At 37.2% G+C, this 21,116-nt stretch overlaps 1 protein-coding gene across 1 annotated transcript in view; it reads right to left on the bottom strand.

Moving 5' to 3' along the window:
- ARHGAP15 (Rho GTPase activating protein 15) overlaps positions 1 to 21,116 on the bottom strand; it is a 323,630-nt gene that overhangs the window by 140,821 nt on the left and 161,693 nt on the right. Inside the window, 2 exon segments of the mRNA XM_066323175.1 lie at positions 18,073 to 18,199; positions 20,110 to 20,208. Coding sequence (XP_066179272.1) covers positions 18,073 to 18,199; positions 20,110 to 20,208 — 226 coding nt within the window.

Below are 21,116 nucleotides of genomic sequence, written 5' to 3'. Positions count from 1 at the left end.
CTCTGCATTTGTACATAATCTCAGGGGTTTACCTATGATTAATTCCTGCCAGGTACAGTGCATCTGAACACTTCCAACGTGTTGAAAGCATTGGTTTTTGAAGAACTATCCATTAATGACTTTCTGAACTGTGACAATGGATATTGACAATGCTTGTCAGACTAAAGCACTATTGATTGCCTCACATCATGTGTATTGCAAAACCAATTTCTTTCAAGTACCTCTTCCTAACTGAAATACATTATTACGATGCCTATCTGTTTATTATAACACCCAAAATTACCGTATGCAATTCATTTGGATGGGAAGAGCAGAATGAAGAGCAGCAGAGGGAATGGATAAGGCATTAAGAGATTCAAATATCTTTACATTCCTACCTTCTCTTCCAATACCCCTGATCTCCAGGAAAAAGAAACAATTAATCTGGACCAGACATTTTTTTAAATACTGTTCAAAGACATTAAAATTTTGTGAAGTTCTTAGAAAGAGATGAGTTATAGCATAATGATAACACCCTAAATATTTCCCAAAGAATACTAAAAATTACAGGCTTGATCATTCAAAATACAGAATACACTGACCAAAACCCTAGCTGCAACTTTCTTAAAATACATATGATTATGTATTTAACTCTCATCTCTAATGCCTTAAAGTAAAAATTTTCTAAAGTCCTTTACAGACTCATAATCAGAGTCCTCAGCAACACCTTGTAGGACTGAAATAAAGTTGAGATGGCAAAAGAAGGAGGAAGGAATAAGTCTCTGACTTTGGAGAAAGGAAGTGCCAGTCTAACAGCAGTGCTACCACATATGTCCAAAAATATTAATTAGAAAGTATTAATTAGTTAATTAATTAATTTCAAGTCATGGGAATGTTTAATTGCTGAGTGTCTTATATTTCTGAAGAAGCATATCTTAACATGCAGAGATGTATGATCATGCCTACATTCTAAAACACACTGTGATTTAATATATTGATTCATAAATTCAAGTTTTATTGTATACCACTGGAATCCAGAATGCAATATTTCATTAATTTTTTTTTTTTTTGGCCTGCAGCAGATGTGAAACTACTATTAGTCCTTTAAGGAAGGAGCAGCATGCATCATTGTCTGTAAAAACAGACAGGTTTTCAATCATCACCAGAGTTTTGAAAGTGACAAAACCAAGTCCTTCCTTCTTTTTCTTTGTGATGGTCTTGGATGGAGCCAATAAAATCTGCTCACTAAGGATAAAGAATTCACTTCACCTTGTTTACTGAGTTAAGGACTTTTGCCAGTCATTCCTATAATATCCCTTAGTGAAATCCCTGGGCATGTCTCTGAATTATAACACTATAATTTTTAATTTTTTTTTTTTTTTTGGTAAGGGAATTCAATGAGACACAGGTACACATTCATCTTAAAGGCACTAGAAAAATGACTGAAGGGAAAAAATTCAGGAATTGGGCATTGCTTCTGATTACTATTCTTATAAGATTCAAAATTTCAGATTTTATAACTACAGAGCATGGACTCAAAATGTGCAGCATCAGAATGGGTATCACCTTCCAGGAGAGCCTCAGAAGATTTTGCTTGATTTGGTACCAAAGGACCTGATGTGATTCTGGTTTATGGTGCAATAATAGATATTTGCCACAGCAAGTATATCTACGTTTACAGATGTTTATGAAGTAAGCTCAGAAATAAACAATAGGAAAAAGAAAACAGTGATTATATAGCACAAATAATTTTTCTGTAATATGACAGCCTAACAACTTAAGTGCTCAGTAGTGTCATTACACTTTGTGAAATTTGCGTGCATTAGCAGTAAAGATTCAATAAAATGACTGTATAATTCATATTTTGCATCATGCTCTTATGCATATAAAATAAAAAAAAAAAACCTTTCCCACTCTAATAATAAATGGAAATAAATTAATAGCATGTTAAACATCACTACACATTTACATTGTAAAATAAAAATGTCACTCCCTACACAGCTTTTCTTAGTGGTATTTGTACCATAAATGTTTAGAAATGTAAGCAATATTTCTGAGTATATATTGGATTTATAAGCATAGATCATACCAGATACCTTTCTTTAATAAAATAAATAATGTTTTTTAGAAAATGAAAATGTAATGGGCCAAATCTATCTGGATTTCAGTTGTGCATTTGATATGATGCCAAATAGGAAATTATTAGTTAAACTAGAAAAGATGTAGAGAACTAAAACAATAACTGTGAAGTGACTAAATAAGGTATTAAAATGAGTTTTGTTGAAAGGAGAACTACTGTATTGCAGGGAAGTTACCAGTGGAAGTACTGAAATATTCTTGGAACTGGTCTGTGTCTTTTCATTAAAGACTTCAGCAGGAAAAGTAGAAGCATTCAAAAAATTGCTTGTTGACTCAAGGCTGGAAACATCATCAGCTGAGACAAGAATTCGGGGTATCAGGCAAAAACCTGGTGACTTTGAAACTGGAAACTGGAGTTTCCAACCAGATTAGAGCTAGAATTGTCCACAGCATGGTTAGAGCAGGATTGGAATTATGGAATCACAGAGCCATTGAGGCTGGAAAAGACCTCTAAAACCATCAAGTCCAACTCCTTCTCCCAGTAATTTCAGAGAAAGAGACTGATTTGTCAGGGTTCATCCCAAAATATGACCAAGCAGACCACAAATTAATCAAGTTTCTTAAAGCTGAGATCACAGAAATTGGGTGGGCTGTTACACCAGTGAATCAGGTTGTAGTCCCACCCCTGATCCTTCAAGAGCTAGCTCAGAGAAAACATGAAAATACACATTTTGGGGTTGAAAAATCTTCTGAAACATCTAAAGAAGGTAGTAATAAGAAAGAGAATGACTGATATACAATCAGTAGAGAGCAATTGTGAAATCAGCTGTAAGAACAATCCTGACACAAGGAAAGGAGTTGTATTAGGAGTAACACAAACAGGGAATCTTCCTGTTTCTTCAGAGCTTCCAAGCCCACCACTGTGCTCAAGTGCCACATCTACACATTTTTTTAACATTTCCAGGGATCATGACTCAACCACTGACCTGGGCAGCCTGTTCCAGCACCTGACCAACAAATTCAAAATATTTAATTTTAATTAATAAAAAACCCAAATCTCTCTCATGAGTTTGTAACCTTTATAACCTCATATGTGAGGTGGAAATTCCTGGCAGAAGAGGTGCAGGCAGCAGCAGTGAAAAGCACCAGGAGAAGGAGGCTGCTGAGATTTTGGAAGGAGACTGGGAGATTGGCATTTTTGGCCAGCCAGAAAATGGCTGGGAAGAGCTGTGATTGTTCTCTATGAATTTGCTGGTGGGGGTGGGAAAAGGAGCAGGAGAGGAGAAGAGGACAGCAGGGAGGGAGAAAAGCTGTTTTAAGTGAAGAACAATGTTGGCATGAGAATAGATGAGTATAAACTGGCCATAATATGAAGTTCTAAACCACCCATTTAAAGAAGTCGTGGTGGCAAATAAAACTAAAAGAATTTAAGATGTAGCTTAATAAATTTATGTATGGGGACACAGCACACAGTACCTTGTGACAGGAGAGACTGGACTAGATCACTCAGGCCTTGCCAAGCCTTTCTTTCCACAATTTTTTTTTTTTTTTGGTATTGTCACAATATTAGAAACACTGTTATACAAACTTAATTTGAATATAAAACCCACAATGCCAGAAATCAATGAATTCATTTTATTCATACAGTATGACCAGTTTATGTTCATCTAATGTAAAACATGTGGGACTTGGATGAAATCTGCTACAGCACACAAAGTCAGATTATTTAGAGTCTAGGAAGAGAGAGCACAGTGTACTTGGGAAGGGGAAATTGGTCTGCCCAACCTCATGTCAGGGATTAGGACTCTTGACACAGCCTCATTGCAAAAACATTCCCAGGAGAATTCTCAATGGATGGTCAAACACAGGAATTGAAGAGTGGTCCTTTCCCTTACCTAACTGGTGAATCAGTGTTTGCAGGCACACACTCTTATCCCACCCATAAAACATGACACTTACTGAGCAAAAGAGCTGCAACGTTTGAGTTAATGACTTACAAATCTGACATTTATGGCATAAAATAGCATTTAAGAGGACTTCACAAAACAAAAAAAGAAATCCCATGCAAGTTGGAGGTTGAGGAAGACAGAAGATACTATAGACTATTTCCAGATTGAGTTGAACAAGTAATTTACAATAAATAATACATTCAGAAGCTTTTAGAATATGGAGTTTTGTTTACTTTCTTCCATTGTGAAATAGATCCAAATAATTTTCAAGTATTTAAACTTCCCTCCTGAGTCAATCTGAAAAAAAACCTTTTCAACCTTTTGCAAATATTAATAATAGTAATCATTTACACTAAATTCCTCAGGCAAAAGGACAAGACAATGATATGGTTCTTTTTTCTAATGGGAGCACTGGACAGATTTACACCAAAAGAAAACTCTTTTGGGGAGCTGAGTGCTAGTAGCTATGTGGAAGTTTTACCTTAAAAACCTACATATAATTCTGCCTTGTGCTTTTGGAAGCAAATAATTATTTGTAGAGAACGAGAGAGTCTTGTATTTATATCGGTCTTGTTAAGAATTATACAAATGTTTCATACATTGAAATTTTGACACACGCTTGGATACCATGTTGAGCCTCTTATTCAGGTCCAGTCTTTTGGGACCCTTCCCAGAAAGAATATCCAACCAATGAATTTCCTTTTTCTTGAAGCTTTTATCAATTATGTTTCGTTCTTCTAAATTTTAAAAGTAAATTATTTTCGCATTTAATTACATTCCTGTTCCATTCAGTCTCTGATTCTATTCATAACCCTATACTTTTTGACCCACAATGAACTTCTAGTGTTTCTTATACAATAAAGGACAGAATTAATTCACAGTGCCTAAGTTATGAAACCAACATGCTAAAACTGTTTATTTCCAATGAGAAACAGTAGTGACATTCAGCTCTATATTTGCTGTTTCAAACCACAAGCTCAAGCACATTTTTCTTTTTTAAACAGCAAGTTTACTACTTTCCAGTGAATGTAGATGTGGTAGTTTATGAAGGAGAAAGGCACATCCATTATCTTTAAAGTAATCAAAAAATATCTAGCTAGAGATCTGAAACCCGTTTGCTGTACTCTGTCAACTATACCTTATCAAATTATCCCTACCTCAATTATACCATTAGAGTAAGAATAACAACAAAAGATCACCCATGAGCTCATTTTTAAAAGGAATACATTGTCAGATTTCAGAATTCTTTTTACTTCTTACCTCAAGTGAAAATTCTGGTCAGAATCTCCAATATCTATGTTCTCATAAATACAAACATTAGACTGTCCCCTTATCCCATCCACTAAATTTTATTTTTATGTATTTCCATTGGCTAAAACACAACTGATCTTCAGACTTTTGGGCAGCTATAGCTCTTTGCTCAGGTAGTGTCCATGTGAGGACACTGGAAAAGCTTTCCTAAAGGTGATTTAGGATCTGTATAAACTAAACCCACAAAGAGCACCAAAAGCAGGCCACAGATTTTTTTGTGAGGGTATAGAGGCTGTGAGTGGAGAAGGTGCCTTGTGAGAGGTGCTGTGGGTTATCCTGCTGGTGGACTGAGACAGGGAAATTACAGGAGGAAAAGGAAAGCCCTGAAAGGAGCTGCTGGTTTATTTAGCTGAGTATTTTGTAGCTGAGACCCCAAGTCTGCCTGGTCCTTGTGTAGGGGCTGAGTGGGACAGCTCCAGAGATCCTGCAGGGCATGTGGTGACATTTAGTACTTTATCTGGTCTCCAGAACAGCTGCACTGGAACAAGCTGCTTGAGCAGGCAAATAGTTACTAATTATCAGGATATTTTCCTGAAATAAAATCAGGCCAGTCATCACAACAACTCTGAGACACTTCAAGCAGCTACGTGTGGGGTTTTCATGGGTGCACTGACTTTTTGTTTGACCAGCCATGGTCAAAATTCAGACAAAATGTTAAAAAGAGCCAATAGAAGACTGTTTTAGCTTTAAAATTAATGTTCCAGCTGACAGACTGCACAGGGGCTTAACCTACTTTAGAACATATTTAATAGCATAATTTAGTCTCGAAAAAGAAAAGCAAAATAACTAATGATGGACAAATTTAGGGGTCGAATCTAGTTCAGATAAACATTCAAGAGTTCAGATGTTTAACAAAACCTTATCTTGTCCGTGAAAAGCCTCAAACTGAAGGGCTCTATCAAATATAAGCAAAGTACAGGAGATTGTGGAAACTTTTCCTCACAGAAGGAAAACTATTATCAGAAACCTGCACCTTATTGCAGCACTCACGTGTAAAGCAGTTAAGCATCAAAGCAAAAGCAAAACATTTCAGAAAACTGCTTCATGGTCACAGTAATATTTGGATGAAATCCAATACAGGGAAAAGAAAATAATACTAAGGGGAAAGATAATACAAATGCAATTAGACTATCAACCAATAAAACTTGATAGCTGAAACCTTCCAAGCTTAGAGAGAATAAGGAAACTGGAGATCAGAGGACTCTGCCTTTTGAAGTCTTGCTGTCCAGATCCTGGGGACCATTATCCAGCTGAGTATTTTAAAGATATTATGAATATTCTGTCATAGAATTAGAAAGCTTTATTACTGTGAGTGACCTGTAACTTGAGCAAGGACAGCTACAAATGGATTCCAGATAAATAATTGTTTGGAAAAGGTGAATTCTGCAAATTTAGCTTTCTGGGTTACAATTCACCAGTTAAAAAACTTGCTTTCAAATAGCATTCTCCTAGTGGGTTATTGATAATAGAAAACTATAATTCTAATGGACCCTCTCCATTCTCACATTCTCCAAATAAAAACAATTTCTAAAAAACCCTATTAGAAAAGATGAGACTGCTGCCCTGCCTTGCCTGTTTCTCACTCAGCAGGCAATGTCTGCTACAGTACCCCAAAAGAAACCAAATTCAGACAAATGATGCAGCAAATGACAGTGTTTTAGGATCCTTTCATTTTCTTTCCCTTTCCCCATGCCGTCGTGTTTAAATTATCCTCTTTTCTTAACCCTCTCCCTCACCTTTTCTTCTGCCTCCATCCCTCCAGCTACCTGATAAAACAATAGAAACTATTGGTTTTTTCAAAGTTGAACCCCAAATTCAAACCATCAGATGACAAAAGAGATATTTTAAACCAGACATCAAATGTCAGTTCAGAAATGACTGTGTGTCTTGCATTAAGAGCAAAGTTAAAACAATAAATTAAGTATTCCACTGCTTGTAATTGTGCCTTAATATCAGTTCTACCCTTGATCCATCATATTGAGTGATCTTCAGATAATGCTGTATCTATAATCCAGGTATTACAGTGTTTTCATTACTTATTCATTAATTTTTAGTGCTATCTTTTGATTTTCATTTGAACACATCAACTGAAATATTTTCAAAAGAAGAAAGGAAGGTAAGAGCATTATAACACCTTAAAATCTTTAAATGGAGAGGAGAGAGGTTGTTACATGTGTTTTCACACAAATATATATATATACACACAACGCCTGTCTTTGCAAGAACTTCTGAACTTCTAGGAAACCACAAAAATGAGATCAAGAGACGGGTTTAAGTGAATGTATCTATGGCTTGGATAGAAGACAGTCAAACAGTGATCTCGGGGTCAACATCTGCACTGCTCTAACTTTTAGTCACCTTTCTGGTTCTTCCATTATGACTTCTCAAAGGAAAACTTGCACTGCTCAGGAGTCAGTTGACTCCTGAGAAAAACAGAAAAAAAGGCCTTTTGTGTGTATATCACAGCCAGTCTGTACTAGAAAGAGAGAGCATGAGGTGATGTGGATCAAACCATGAGTTCCTGCACCTTGAATGAAGTCTTTCATTATAGATAAAAGCTGTCTTTCCCTGATTTATGAGTTTGTGCCCCAAAGTCTGCTAAATGGCAAATGATCCAATGTGCATCTGGCTGCCCTCCTGTTCTGCCCTGCCCACATCTGGCCACCTTCCCTTGGGCCCTGAGTCCTTGGACTGAAGAATAACCTTCCTCAGCAAAAGTGACTATGAAATGTGATCACAAAATATATTAACTCCAAACCGTTCTCTAGTAGGGTTTTGTACTTGTGTGCTTTTAAAATTATTTCTGTGTTCTGTACAAAGTGTCTACATGAATTTCAGGAAAATGCCCTGATTATCCTTTTCCATCTCCAAAGGGCTTTTTTTTCCAAATGTATTAGCACAGGGCCATTTTTAAATGTTTTAGTTTCATTTATTTTAAATGTGCCATTTGCAAAGAGTTTCTCAGTTTTATAAGAATGTTACTTCTTTGTTTAAATTGAACACCTTCAAAATTAATTACAAAAACTGTTATCATATGTAAGAACATATTTTATATGCTATGAAAATGCTTAAGGCGGGTTTACTCTTTAGTTTTGCTAATGAATGCATTGGATGCAAGAGATTAAAGGACAGCAACATCTCCATGTCCTGGTTGTTTACTTTTAATGTCTAAAAAAAAAGTCAATGAAAGAGATAAATACAATCCCCATGTTGCACCAGGTGAGCCATTTCCACATGGAAGACTGAATTCTACTTTCGAAGTGTGTGGGAAGATTTAACCTTGAATATCTGTGCAAGAAACACTGATTGAAAGGAAAAGATTCAGAAAAGAGTTGAGATGATTAGAAAGAAAGAAAGAAAAGCAGCACTCTGTCATAGAAAACACCACAAAATCCTGGCTGGTCTAGTTATCAGCCCAAGCAGGGGGTGGTACACCTGAGGCAGAACTGCTGAAAATGAAGAGCAGGCTAAATGTTGCCACAAGAACTCAATTGTACCACAAGTCCATTTAGACTGAAAATTAGAGTGCTTTCAGCTTGAAAACTGAAGTTTTGGAACATTTTTTCCAGCCTGAGCTGAGGGGCAAAAGCATTACTACCGAATTTCATTAATTATGAAAGGAATCAAATGAGGTAGTTGTTTTCAAGAACTGGGGAATTGATTCAATGCTACAAAAAGTCTGTCTGAGGCAGATAATGCTGTGTTACACTTTTCAATAACAGCAACGCAAGTGAATTCCTCTTGGGTGAATCCTGGGCGCACTTAAGACAATGGCCAATGGAATTAATTAAATGGAGCCAAATATCCTCGGCGGTGAGGGGAACTGCTCGTATGTCATAGCTCTCTCTTCAGCATCAATATTTAAAGCCAGCTAGTAGGAACCTTTTACTTAATTGAGAAACAATACAGGGTTTAACCCTTCAGTGATGTTCCACCCTTTGGCTTTCAGAGGCAGGATCTGTTTACCCGGCTTATCAGCAGGCAGCTGCTGGAGCAAAGGGGAGATCCTACAAAACATATTCCTTTTAAATTCCATAAATATGCCCTGTCCAGGAGACAGTACCATTAAGTTGGTGTCTAAATATTTGGGACTGGCTGTCACAATTTAAATTAAATAGATCCTTCTAGTTAGAAGGTCCAAATATATAAGTGATTTCACCACAGGGAAAAAGGTGAGTCTGGGAAGTAGGTATTCCTGTCTAGAGCCTGACGTACAGTCTCTCTAGCTGAGCTTAATTTAGACTTTTATAACCTAAAAACCTCCTTATTTCTGTCACTTTACTCCCAAAATACCATGAGGATTGCATCTACATTAGTTAGAAATAATAGTGAAACTTCAGGACACGGTGTAGTCTAAGAACCATTTTTCTGGCTACAACCTTCCAATAGGGGAACTTATTTCAATAAATATCATGAAAGGTTAAAATTATGTTTACAGGAGTGATGGACTGGACTGGCTCTTCCTAAATAACAAAGTTCAGCAAGTCCTGCTCACTTGCTCTAAGTCTGACCTCTCTCCAAAGACTGCAGACTAAAATATTCCTTGTTGCAGTGAGAACGCCTCCATCTATTTAGGTGTTATCTGTTGTCAGCCTCTATTCCTTCCCTGTGGGGGCAAAGTATGGAGATGCAAAAACTGGAGATCTACTGACATGTGGGGATGGAAGGTCAAGCAGAGAGAGCTGTCTTCAACTATAAATATTTTATATATATATATATATATATATATATATATATGAATATAACATAATATAAATATAAATATATATATAAATAATATAAATATCATGGCATCTTGTAAAATCTACATCAAGCCTTAGTTTTCCTACTTAATGTAAAGGAAGTTCTACTTGTTGTGGAGCTAAGAGATTGCACCAAAGCAGTGGAAGACATGTTGGGCAGCTAGGCTTGGAAATGGATGAGTCAGAGTAGATTCCTCATTTCAAGGGTCCACCTCACTTGTAGTGCTTGGAAAAAAGTCCAACTACTTGGCTCCAATAATGCCCAAAATCTCATGATTTGTTTGTGATTGCTTTTTATGAAGCAAGTGTGTGTCTGAAAAAAAACCTGCATTTTTTTCCAAAATGTAGTTGTCTTAAGGATTGTGTCAGTAGCTATTGTTCAGTAAGAGAAGACTTAAAGCAATCACGATATCCAGTCTCTACTTGCCTCCATATCAAATCCATCTAGAGTGCACATGTAGGAGTTTATTTTCTTAAGAAAAAATATGTGGTGTCTTTCTCTTCTCTGGAACAAAGAAATATGGATTTGTAACCTTTTCCTTTTCTTTTTTTTAAACTTAAGTCCTTCAATAGTATTTTGAACAAACCTAAAGAGATTTTAAGACAGACATTTTGTATTATAACATTCCCCTGGGTCGTATGTATGATCGTCTTTACTAAAGCTCCTTTCAGTCCCAGTTGAATAAATATGCATTTTATTTCACTAATCTTGAAACAACAGGAATAAAGTTTACCCAGGTCTTTTATACCTCAGAGAACAAAACAAATACTACAAATCTTTAGAGAGAAAGGATATACAAAAGGGCTTGAGGTGAATGTTTCAAAGCAAATACTCTTTAAACGATGTGCAAATTATTTCAGCACTTGAACATGATTTATGAAAGGGGATTAGTCCACTGAAACAAGAACCGAGTTTAAACTGTTGGGTTTCAAAGTCAAGGATGAGAAGTGTTAGCTGGAAAAGGCAGAAGAAACTGGATAGTAATCTATAGTGAGGATTTCTGATTGATTTTCTTTAACTAACTCAATCCTACATTAGCTATCGCTGTCATTCATACTTAACTGTGGTGGGCAGCATAAAATACCTTCTTTTATGATATAATTCCCCATAAAAATGAAGTATGCAATGGTGATAATTAAGTAATAATGAGGTAATTAATAACTCAGTGACTAGCTCTCTATTTACTAGCATGCCCCATAAATGAGCACGAGGAGTGTGAAACAATTAAAGATTATCCAAGCTCAAACAGATAACTTTTCCAGGGAGTTGTGTGTCAGTGAGCAGACCAATGAGTCACAGGTCACATCTATAATAATACATTATATTATATTGTAATATTCCCCCATACTCTTCACATAATGGGTTAGAGCTACTCTTAAGTACTATAAAAATGATCACTTTTATGTAATTGTAAAGATTAATAAGTGAGCTAACTTCTCATGGTTCTATAATGACCCTGCTGTTCTGGTAGGTAAAGGAAAATTTAATGATCCTGCTCAGATATGATTAATATCTAACTTTTTCCTGGCTAAAAATCTGGACTTGGTTCAATAAAAATGAATTAAGTGAACATGCATGGGTTTCCCTGCCAAATGTTTATATGGAAGTTGGATATGCCCAATTTAAAAATATGCTTTTTCAACCCAAATAGTAAACTCTGGAAGGATTTTGGAGAGTGAAGTAGAAATAAAACAAAGAATTAAGGAAACATTATATTATAATTGATGGAAACAGGATATTCAAATTCAGGAAAAAATGTACTTTTTTTTTTGGTCTAGTCACAGCCAGTTGTGATTTTAAGTGCAACATAATCTTCTATTATCAGTAGAAGTGACACAATTTGTTTCTCAATTTGGAATGTTTTGTTTCCCACATGCCAATATTATTACTTCTTTGTTGCTGAATCAGTATTTCCCTAAGCTTTAACAAGAGAGCATACCTATACTTAATGTGGCAGAGAAACATAGGAGTAAAAATATGTAAAAAAGTGTAGTCCCTGTAGTCCAGATGAGTGATTTCCCTCTGCAAACCCAGAACATTGCATTTTCTTTTCCTGTGTTTTTTTAGTCCCTGAAGTTGAGTGCATTCCTGTTGATGCAATAAAAATGAATGCCACAAACACACAAGATTCAGAGAGACAAAAATAATATTGCAGCAGGAAACTGCATATTTGCAGCTAGTTCTCATTCTGCTTTCTGTTTTAATTGTTGCCGTTGGTAATGCTGCACTAATATACATTATTGCTTTATGTTTCTTGGCTTTATTAAAAGTAATAAAACTGACCTATACATAACGCTAACATTATAATATAATAATAGTCCCTAAATAGCATCACTTGGCTTTGAACTTCACATCTCATGGAAATAAATGGGCCGGGAAGGGGAAAGAATTCAGACCTCATCAGAACTAACAAAGAAATGGAGTGGTTGCCAACTTCTGTGGCTCTAATTAGAATCATGAAGGTTGGAAAAGACCTTCATATAAGATCATTGAGTCCAACTGTCAACCCAGTGCCACCATCGTGTTCACCACCAAACCGTGTCCGTAGGGGCCACATCCACACCTTTTTGGATCACTTCCAGGGGTGGTGACTGCACCAGTGCCCTGGGCATCCTGTTAATTATCCCTGTTTTCAAAGAGGTGAGCCTGTGTGGATGAAGGATTGCATAAGCTACCACAGAATCCAGCTCTCAATGAGCTTGGCTGGGCCAGTCAAAACCTCTCTCAACATCCCAAGATGTGCTCTCCCAGCCTTCCATCCCCTTCACGTGTTAGACAGGAAGACAGAAAACTCCCACAGGCTCCTCTCAGCACCTCCTGTAATTATGGTGCCTTTTTCTAGGACATCTAAATGAAGTTTCCAAGAAATAAATTTCTGGCTTGTTTTGTTTTGTTTTGTTTCCCTTCTGTTATTACACAGCCAAACCCATGCAAATCCATGTGTTTGTGCCCTGGTACCCATCCTGTACCTCCTCAGAGAAACAACAGCCTCAGACAGGAGGTCTTTGCCACAGAAATTTCCAGAAACTGTCCTGTGCAGGGACAAACTTTAAGCCCTCAAACAAGTCCTTGGAAGAATCTTTTGCCAGGGATGGACCAAGTAGCACATGGAGCCGGGAAGTTTTCAAGCTCCACCAAATTCTCTATTTCTTCCACCATGTCCATTAAAAGACCAAGATGGGTTTCTGCTGCTGTTTTTCTCCTCACACACACTGTACAGACTTAGATATCTAACAGATTGTCTCCAGAAAGGATTCCGTATGTTTTAGTAATTACTTAGGGATAAATACATAGATACCTTGCACAAGTTTCAAAATTCAGCCTTCTGAAGAAAAGTGAATGAAACAAGAAGAGCAATTTTGGGCAATTTTAAAGCACACAGTCCATGGTTCAATCCTAAGGACTATAAGCTCCTGAATTTAACTGTCTTTTAAGAAACTAAAGCAGACTTCAAAGCCCAGGTGACTTTGTAGCAAAGAGTTATGAAGGGAAACAGAATTTAGGATGCAGAGTTTATTTTTTTCCTTTATTTAAATGATGCTAGGAGGTGTACTCCCAGACACTGCCACAAGGTCATTCGCTATGGAAGTGTGCAAGTGCTGTGGCATCCCCAGGGCAAAGCATCACCCTTTGGGACTAAAAGACTCATCGCTCCCTGCTGAAAGTCTGAGAGGAATTTAGGTAAGGAAAAGACCATTATTTGAGTTGGATGGAGGCCAGGGTTCTGGGGATCAGACCCTGATCCTTACAGAGAGCAGAAAGGAATCCCAAGCCTGCTGTTTAACATGCATGACATGTCGGCTTTGCTGTCAACTTTTCCTTCCACCCCCTGACTTTGTCTGCTTTTTCCCACCTGTTGCAACTTGTCCTTATGGGGGCTGAGAGCTGGAATTGTCTTACTTTGGTGTCACATTGTGTCTGGCACAATGACGCCTGGGCTCCCTGACTACTCTTATTGAGACACTAAAATAACCATGAATAGTGATAGTGCTGCCACAGCTCACCAAGATGTTCCTTTTCATACATATACATTTTTTAAAAAAATCTTAATGCTGGAGTTGTGGCACCTCCAGCTAGAATTCAGACATGGAGGGGATTTTCCAGGCTGCATGACTAAACTAACTAACCGGGTTTCGAGTAAAGTGTTCTTGAAGATAAGGAAAAATAAATATGCTAGTAGAAACAATAAAAATAATGAAATTCAATCTTATCAATTCAGGCAGTTCCAGCTTTTATGTGGCAAACAAGGAGATCAAATTGCATTTATCTAATATCACAGATTTTTTTTAAAATGTCTAAAATATTTCATTATTTTGCTTTGGCAACCTAAAGCTGAGGAACAGATTAGTGTTCCCACTACATAAGGAAATAACTGACAACAATTAGTATTTATTCTTGTTGCTTTTGTAATAAAAATAGAATTCCATCACTTTCAAGGAAACCTAAAATATTAATAAGAATGTGATGAACTGAGTAAATGTGACGGCATAAGGAAATGATGGAGAACAGGTTGGAAATATAGTGCTTTGGGAATGGATTGCATTATCAAGCTTGTGATTGTGCATTTTGACAAGAGCAGCCCTCAGATTGATATGGTAGCCAAAGGGCACTCTTCCTACTGTGGAGCTGTTTGTTTCCATCCCGGAGAGGGGGAGCAGAAGGGGAATTGATCACCCCCGACAATCAATAGCGACTCCAGCCCAGGCTCTTCCACAAGAGGTCACTCCTGAGGGACAGAATTCCCAGATGAGGGACACCAGCGGCCCAGAGGACGCAAACCACAAGATAGGTGCATGGGCAGGAAGAGAAAGGCTGAGCCTATCTGAGAGCATCCACTTGGCTTCACTGCCCAAAGCACAACTGTCCTGACAGCTCCTGTGGTGCACACACAGCCAGGCCCCTTGGCTTTGGGAGAGAAGGATGATGCCTGGGAACCTTGTGGTGCCCGGACCCATTCCCTACATCCCAGATTCTTTCCCATACACTACAACGGCCTCTCTACTTGCAGAGTAACCCTGATTCCATGGGATTTAAAATTAACAGGGCAGACCACTTACCAGTGGGCCCAGTTATAACTGGTACTAATTGAGAGAGGGATTTTGACAACCTAATGAGAAAAAAAAAGAAAAATGCCCCTATGGCCTGAATGATAACTAGATTACTTGGAAAATATGAGGTTTGATACTATTTTTAAAAATTATCTGTTCAGAACAAAACTTCTTTGCATTAAAAGAGGTGATGCTGAAAGGCAATTTTCTTGCTCAAAATGCACCCTTCTTCTAATGGAGGAGGCTACTGGGGTGAAAAACATGTTATTTCTGACCAGCATCAGCTGCAGAAACTGTATCAGTGAAATTGCTGACATCATAAAATAAAAAGTCATCTCTTTCCATGTATTTGAGAACAAGATCACAGTTTTGCATATTTTGGTAACACTCCCCAGGGCCATTCTTGGTTTCTTCTTAGCTCAAGAAAACTTCAATTAGAACATGAGTTGAAACCAAACTGGATGAGAAGCCACTGAAAAGCTGCGTGACCAAGAGAACAGCCACTCTCTGAACTTTGGAAATTGAGCCTGGCAATTTGAGCCCAATTTTCAATGAAATCAGTGTCTACAGCTCAAAAAGCATAACAGAGAATTACCATTTGTCCTTGTAGTGTAAGCAGAAGCAATTAGGATTAGACATAAAAACCAAATTCCTGCTACTAAGTCCCTGGGGACAGTCTCCCCAGTTTTAAATTAATGAGTAAATTACTGAAATGCTTTGGTTAGAATTTACCTGTCTTTTATATACTTGTACTGCTAAAACAACAACAACAACAACAAAAAAAACCAACCAAAAAACAATGATGCAGGAATATGAAGTCTAAAACAGGATATTTTTTGCAACCCCTACAATATAGATAAGGTAAATACAAATGAATCTGAGCTATCTGAATTTTTCATTAAAGGTTATCAGAACGGGAGGGGGTGGGCTGCTAAAACATCAGTTGCTCATCTTCTTTGTTAAACTGGAGTTATAAGGCATCATTAAAAAATCTCCTTTGTTTGGATTTGGCACCGGCAATAGTCAATAACGTAAAAGCACTATAAAATTATAAAATCGTTAAACTTTGCAAGAACTTTATAAACACACTTGCAGATATTGCACATATCTTTGTGCTCTGCAGTCAAACTGGACAATGAAACGACCACCTGTTAACTGCTAACAATGTGTCATTACCAGTTCTCATGCCTTTTTAAAGCAATTTTGGCTCTAGCTGCCGATAATTCTGGCTACGATACTTGTGTGAACATTAAGGGCACAGAAAGCCAAAGGCAGAAAACTGACAATACAGTTTGTGCTTAGACTACTAATAAGTAAGTGAATAATATGATTTTTCTAATTCCACATAATTGCTTGATCTCAAGGGGCCAAAAAAAAAAAAAAAAAAAAAAAAAAAAAAAAAGTTCTGAATACATATTTTAGAAGCAATCCAATCTACAATATTTAAATGCAAGCTTCGATTCAGTGAGATTTCACAGCAGATATTTTCACATTTTTTTAATAGTTTAAATAGCCTTTAACAAAACGGAGGTTATTCAGGATTCTCTAAGGTTTGAAAAGAAACATAGACTAAGTCTCTGTCACTGCTCATAGTCACTTTTTCTGTTTTGTCTGACAAATTATCATTTAAAGATATGTGAGAAGTCTAAATAAATAAATAAAAATTCCCTGAGTGCTGAGACAGTTTATGGGCATTTTGCTATTAGCTGCAATAAGAGCAGAATCAGACCCTCAGAACTCACTGTGTTCTCAGTCTTATTTTTCTTCCTCTGAGAATGCAACCTAACACCCAGCGCAAAGATATTGGGACAATTTTTCACAAGCCACGTTCATGCTACTTTATATTTTATAACACAAAGAAAAAAACTCAAAAAAGCAAAACCACAAAACCCTTAAATAAAAACAACAAAAAAAGAAACATCTTCAAGATAATAAGAATACAAACCCCCAAATCCTGTGGTCTGCAAAAAAGAGACTGTTTAATGAGTCTCTATTTGTGTGTACGCGCACGCATGTGTGCATATATTTATGATTGTGTGGATAATTATCATTAAAAACAGCTATGTTGGGTCTTTTTAGTGCAGCCCTTTTCTTTACCATCTCAGGCTTTGATCCTGCACTGAAATGAGTGCAGACAAATTCCTGCAGAGCCCTTTTGGTACCTAAAGGTACCTCGAACCAGGCTGCCAGTCTGGGGCTGTGACAGCGCTGACATCGGGGCCAGGACGTGACTCTCCCACCAAACAAAGGAGGAAAAGGAAGATCCAGGGGGAGAGGGTGAAGTTAAAAAGACGTTGAGGGAGGATTTCAGGGTCAGCACCAGCTCCTGCTGCTGCTGCTGCTGCCCACGATCTCACGAGCATCTCGGCACAAACTGGGAAAGTCTTTTCAGAGGAGGAAAGCACACCCCTGCTAGTTTTAGATCACTTTCTTTTCTAATCACACTGACAAAAAATCAACGCCAAACCCTGGAATTTATCTCCTATAAAATTATAGATACATCACTGATTGTTGGCTGCAGAGGATATGTCAATTCTTTCAGCAATTCAGTGTATAAATACACAACAGACAAAATTACTCTGGCAATTTGAGGTATTTTACTAAAATGGAAACAAAGCAACTGCAACAGACCATTAACACAGGGCTCATGTTGCTTATTTTTAAAAATAAATGGCTTAAATAAATGTCTTTGCTCCTAAAGAAATTTATTTTGCTTAGGAGAGAGTGTCACCCTTTAAAAGTATGGAGCTAGTAACTGTCTTTACTTAAATGCAAGTTATGTATATCAGTACAGAACATATTCAGCTTTAAAATTCTCAGTGATCTTCCTTACATTCTGTATGTAATAAAAATTATCTTGCCCTGTAATGGCATAGTTATTTAAAAAGGAAAAAAAAAAAAAAAAAAAAAAAACACGAAAAAAAAGAAAAAGAAAGAAAAATGAGGAAAGAAAAAAGCCTTACTTAAAGATTTTCTGTGTTCAGGCTTTGGCTCTTTGGATTCAGTGTCTAAGTTATTCAGTAATTCGATGCTGGAGGATCTTCTGAGTTTGAACTCCAAATTTCTCGATGTAATTCTCTGTTCTTTTGGCTGGGAAAAGAATATATATATACGTATATACATATGTGTATGCTTTTAATAAAATTATTATTTGTAAGAATGAAGCAAGAGATTCCAGAATGCCAGTACAGAAGCTAACAGACACACAGAGAGCAAGTGTGCAGCGAGTATATAATTTAAGGGAAGTGTAATGCAAAATTTGTCATATGGCAAAGCTTTTATGGCCCTGACAGACTGATCCTAATTTCTGAGATAAATTCCCATTTAAGTGAGGAAAACAAAAGGCCTGCTTCTTTAGGCTTTAGGGACCAAAATTATTTCCACATTGCAGGCTACTTTCAAATGCTGGCAAAGAGGAAGGGTGTTTAAATTGCCTTTCTGGTTTAGATAGTTACAGTAAATATTCTTGCAAACACAATTACTTCAAACATCATTGCAAATTTGGGGTTGAATTCTGCTGGTTTAAGAAGTAGTCGGGGGGCTTTTCTCTTATTCTAATTTACTGGCAGACGAAGTGAAAATGAGCAGGGAAAAGAAGCAAAAAAAAGAAGAACGAAAGAAAAGAGACGCTGCTTCGGCTGAAGCCACGTCTCCTCCCGTGGCATTTGGTCAGGTGAGACTCAGCCATCCCAACAGCCTGGAAAGCTGCCAGGCTTTTCACATTCGTTCAGAGTTTCAGGAATGAAAGAGCTGGCAGGGATGGAGTGGCCAGGAGTGGTGCATGGTGACATCCTGTCCTGCGCACTCGGACCTCGGCCACCTGTGCCCCACCAGCTGCTGCTGCTGTGCCTCTCTGCAAGCTCAGGGCTGCTGATGCCACGATTTTACTTCAGCTACACTAAAAAAATTACATATATATATACATATATATGTATAATCAGGTTTATTAGATGTGTAGTTGAATTGTATGCCAAAAAATATGTTCGTTTTTTTTTTTTTTTTTCTGAGTCTCCATGGAAAACTCCACCCCAAAATCTTTAGTTGGATATCAATATCCTCACACACCCAATGAAATGCACAATATGAAGACATACATCATCAGATCAAACTTTCCTTGGCTGATTATAGCCTCAGGGTAATAGAATGTTTGTAGCTCTTTAAGGAAACAGTAGCTGTGTTCAAATTAACCCTTTCAAAGAGGCTGCAGATTCCACGGCGCTGAAACCTCTGAAAAATGCAAGAAATGGGGATATTTTTCTCTCAACAGTTTCTGCAGTGAACAAGGGAAGTCAGTGCCCTCAAAAAAAAAAAAAAAAAAAAAAAAAAAAAAAAAAAAAAAAAAAAAAAAAGAAAAAGAAAAAAAAGAAAAGAAAAGAAAAGAAAAAATGCTCTTGGATTAGGCAGGGATAGGAGGAAGACATTTGGAATTTGTACTGAGAGTGGCAAAAAAGAAAGAAAAAGCTACAGCTGAAGCTGGTTTGGTAATTAAAAACTGTTTTAATAAAATGCAACCCTGCTCACTTCTAGTAGAAAACCCCCAGCCTTCCTGGGAGAATACCAGCAATCAGTTACAAAGGAATATTATTTGCTAGTGTTATTCTTGTGAATAAGTAATACAAAAATTCATAAAAGGCTCAAATGTATTAATAGTTCTATTGAAGATTATATACTGTAGGCTGCATAAACAGAAAATGCAAAAATTCATTAGTTATTAAGTGCTTGTGTGCTTTTACAACCCTCAGCAAGCCAGCGTCCTTGTTATTTCAGAGAAATAAATGTAGCGTTCCGTTTCGAGGCAAGAATCAAATGACATTTTTGTGCAACAACCTTGTTTATCTGACATTTTTTTAGTAGATTTGCATACATATTTTTATATCCTTCAGAGAAAGGAATGTCTAGCTAGCTGCTGACTGCCTAAAACCTGTAGAGATGCCTGAGCAAATGAAGTTGAAATTGCTACGTCTTAATTAATAAAGGTAACAGCCAAAACAAATACATACCAATCTGTCAATTGCATTTTTGATAGCGTGGAACCAATCCAATATGAGAAAGTCGGTATCCGACTGGAGGAGGAACTCATTTCCTGACACTGTCGTGATCTGGGGAGGGCATGGGCACACACAGGTGAGTAAAGCACACACAAGGCAGATGATTTCCTTCTTTTTTCCCTCCCATTTCCCCCCAAATGCTTGTCCTTTTTTTTGCCTGCTAGAGTGCCGAGTTACGGAGGAGTTCTGAACCTCTGTCTGAAAACTGTTTTGAATCTGTCACAACAAACGAGATATTGTCTCAGCAATACAGCCACAGAACACAAATACTGCAGAAATAACGGGCATGTGACAAAAGTTAAGGAAAAGCCAGGAAACTCGGTGTAACAAGACACAGTTCAAGTGAAATCAAAGCACCCTGGAAAGAAGTGAGTGCATCGTGAAAATTATTTCCTGTCATTTGCAGTTTCCATTTCTACTATTGTTAGTATTGTTTTTTGAATCTGGTACCCCTATTCCTGAATTTATTGCATATTTATTATTTACCTATGATTCCCCAGCCCACTTCCAAACATTTTGGTAAAATTAATAATGTCCCTCTTTCACATTAAAAAAAAAAAAAGAAATTATCATCAAAGATGGCTGCAGCAGAATAATTAGGAGCCCCATTTATCATGGAAAAAAAAAATCCCCAGTTTGTCTGAATAGAAGTCAATTTACATTTTTGACCCACTCACTGGGAATATTTATCAAAAGAAGATTCAATCCCCTGATAATGCTGTTTCACTGCCTAACCTAATATTTGGTGGAAATATGTATGTATATGCTGTTGGTCTGAACTTCTGTAAACCACTGGGATAATAATGATCCTTTTTTATTATTATTATTTTATACACATACATACATACATATACATATACACATATATTTGACCAGAGGAAATCTCCAGGTATTTTGCACAACAGGTTGAAGCAACCATTTCACAGATGGCAAAACTGAGGCCCAGAGCTGTGCAGTGC

Source organism: Sylvia atricapilla, chromosome 7, assembly GCF_009819655.1.
Source record: "Sylvia atricapilla isolate bSylAtr1 chromosome 7, bSylAtr1.pri, whole genome shotgun sequence".
NCBI lineage: Eukaryota > Metazoa > Chordata > Aves > Passeriformes > Sylviidae > Sylvia > Sylvia atricapilla.
The sequence above is the reverse complement of the archived record's forward strand: the minus strand, read 5'-3'. Positions and strand labels throughout refer to the sequence as shown.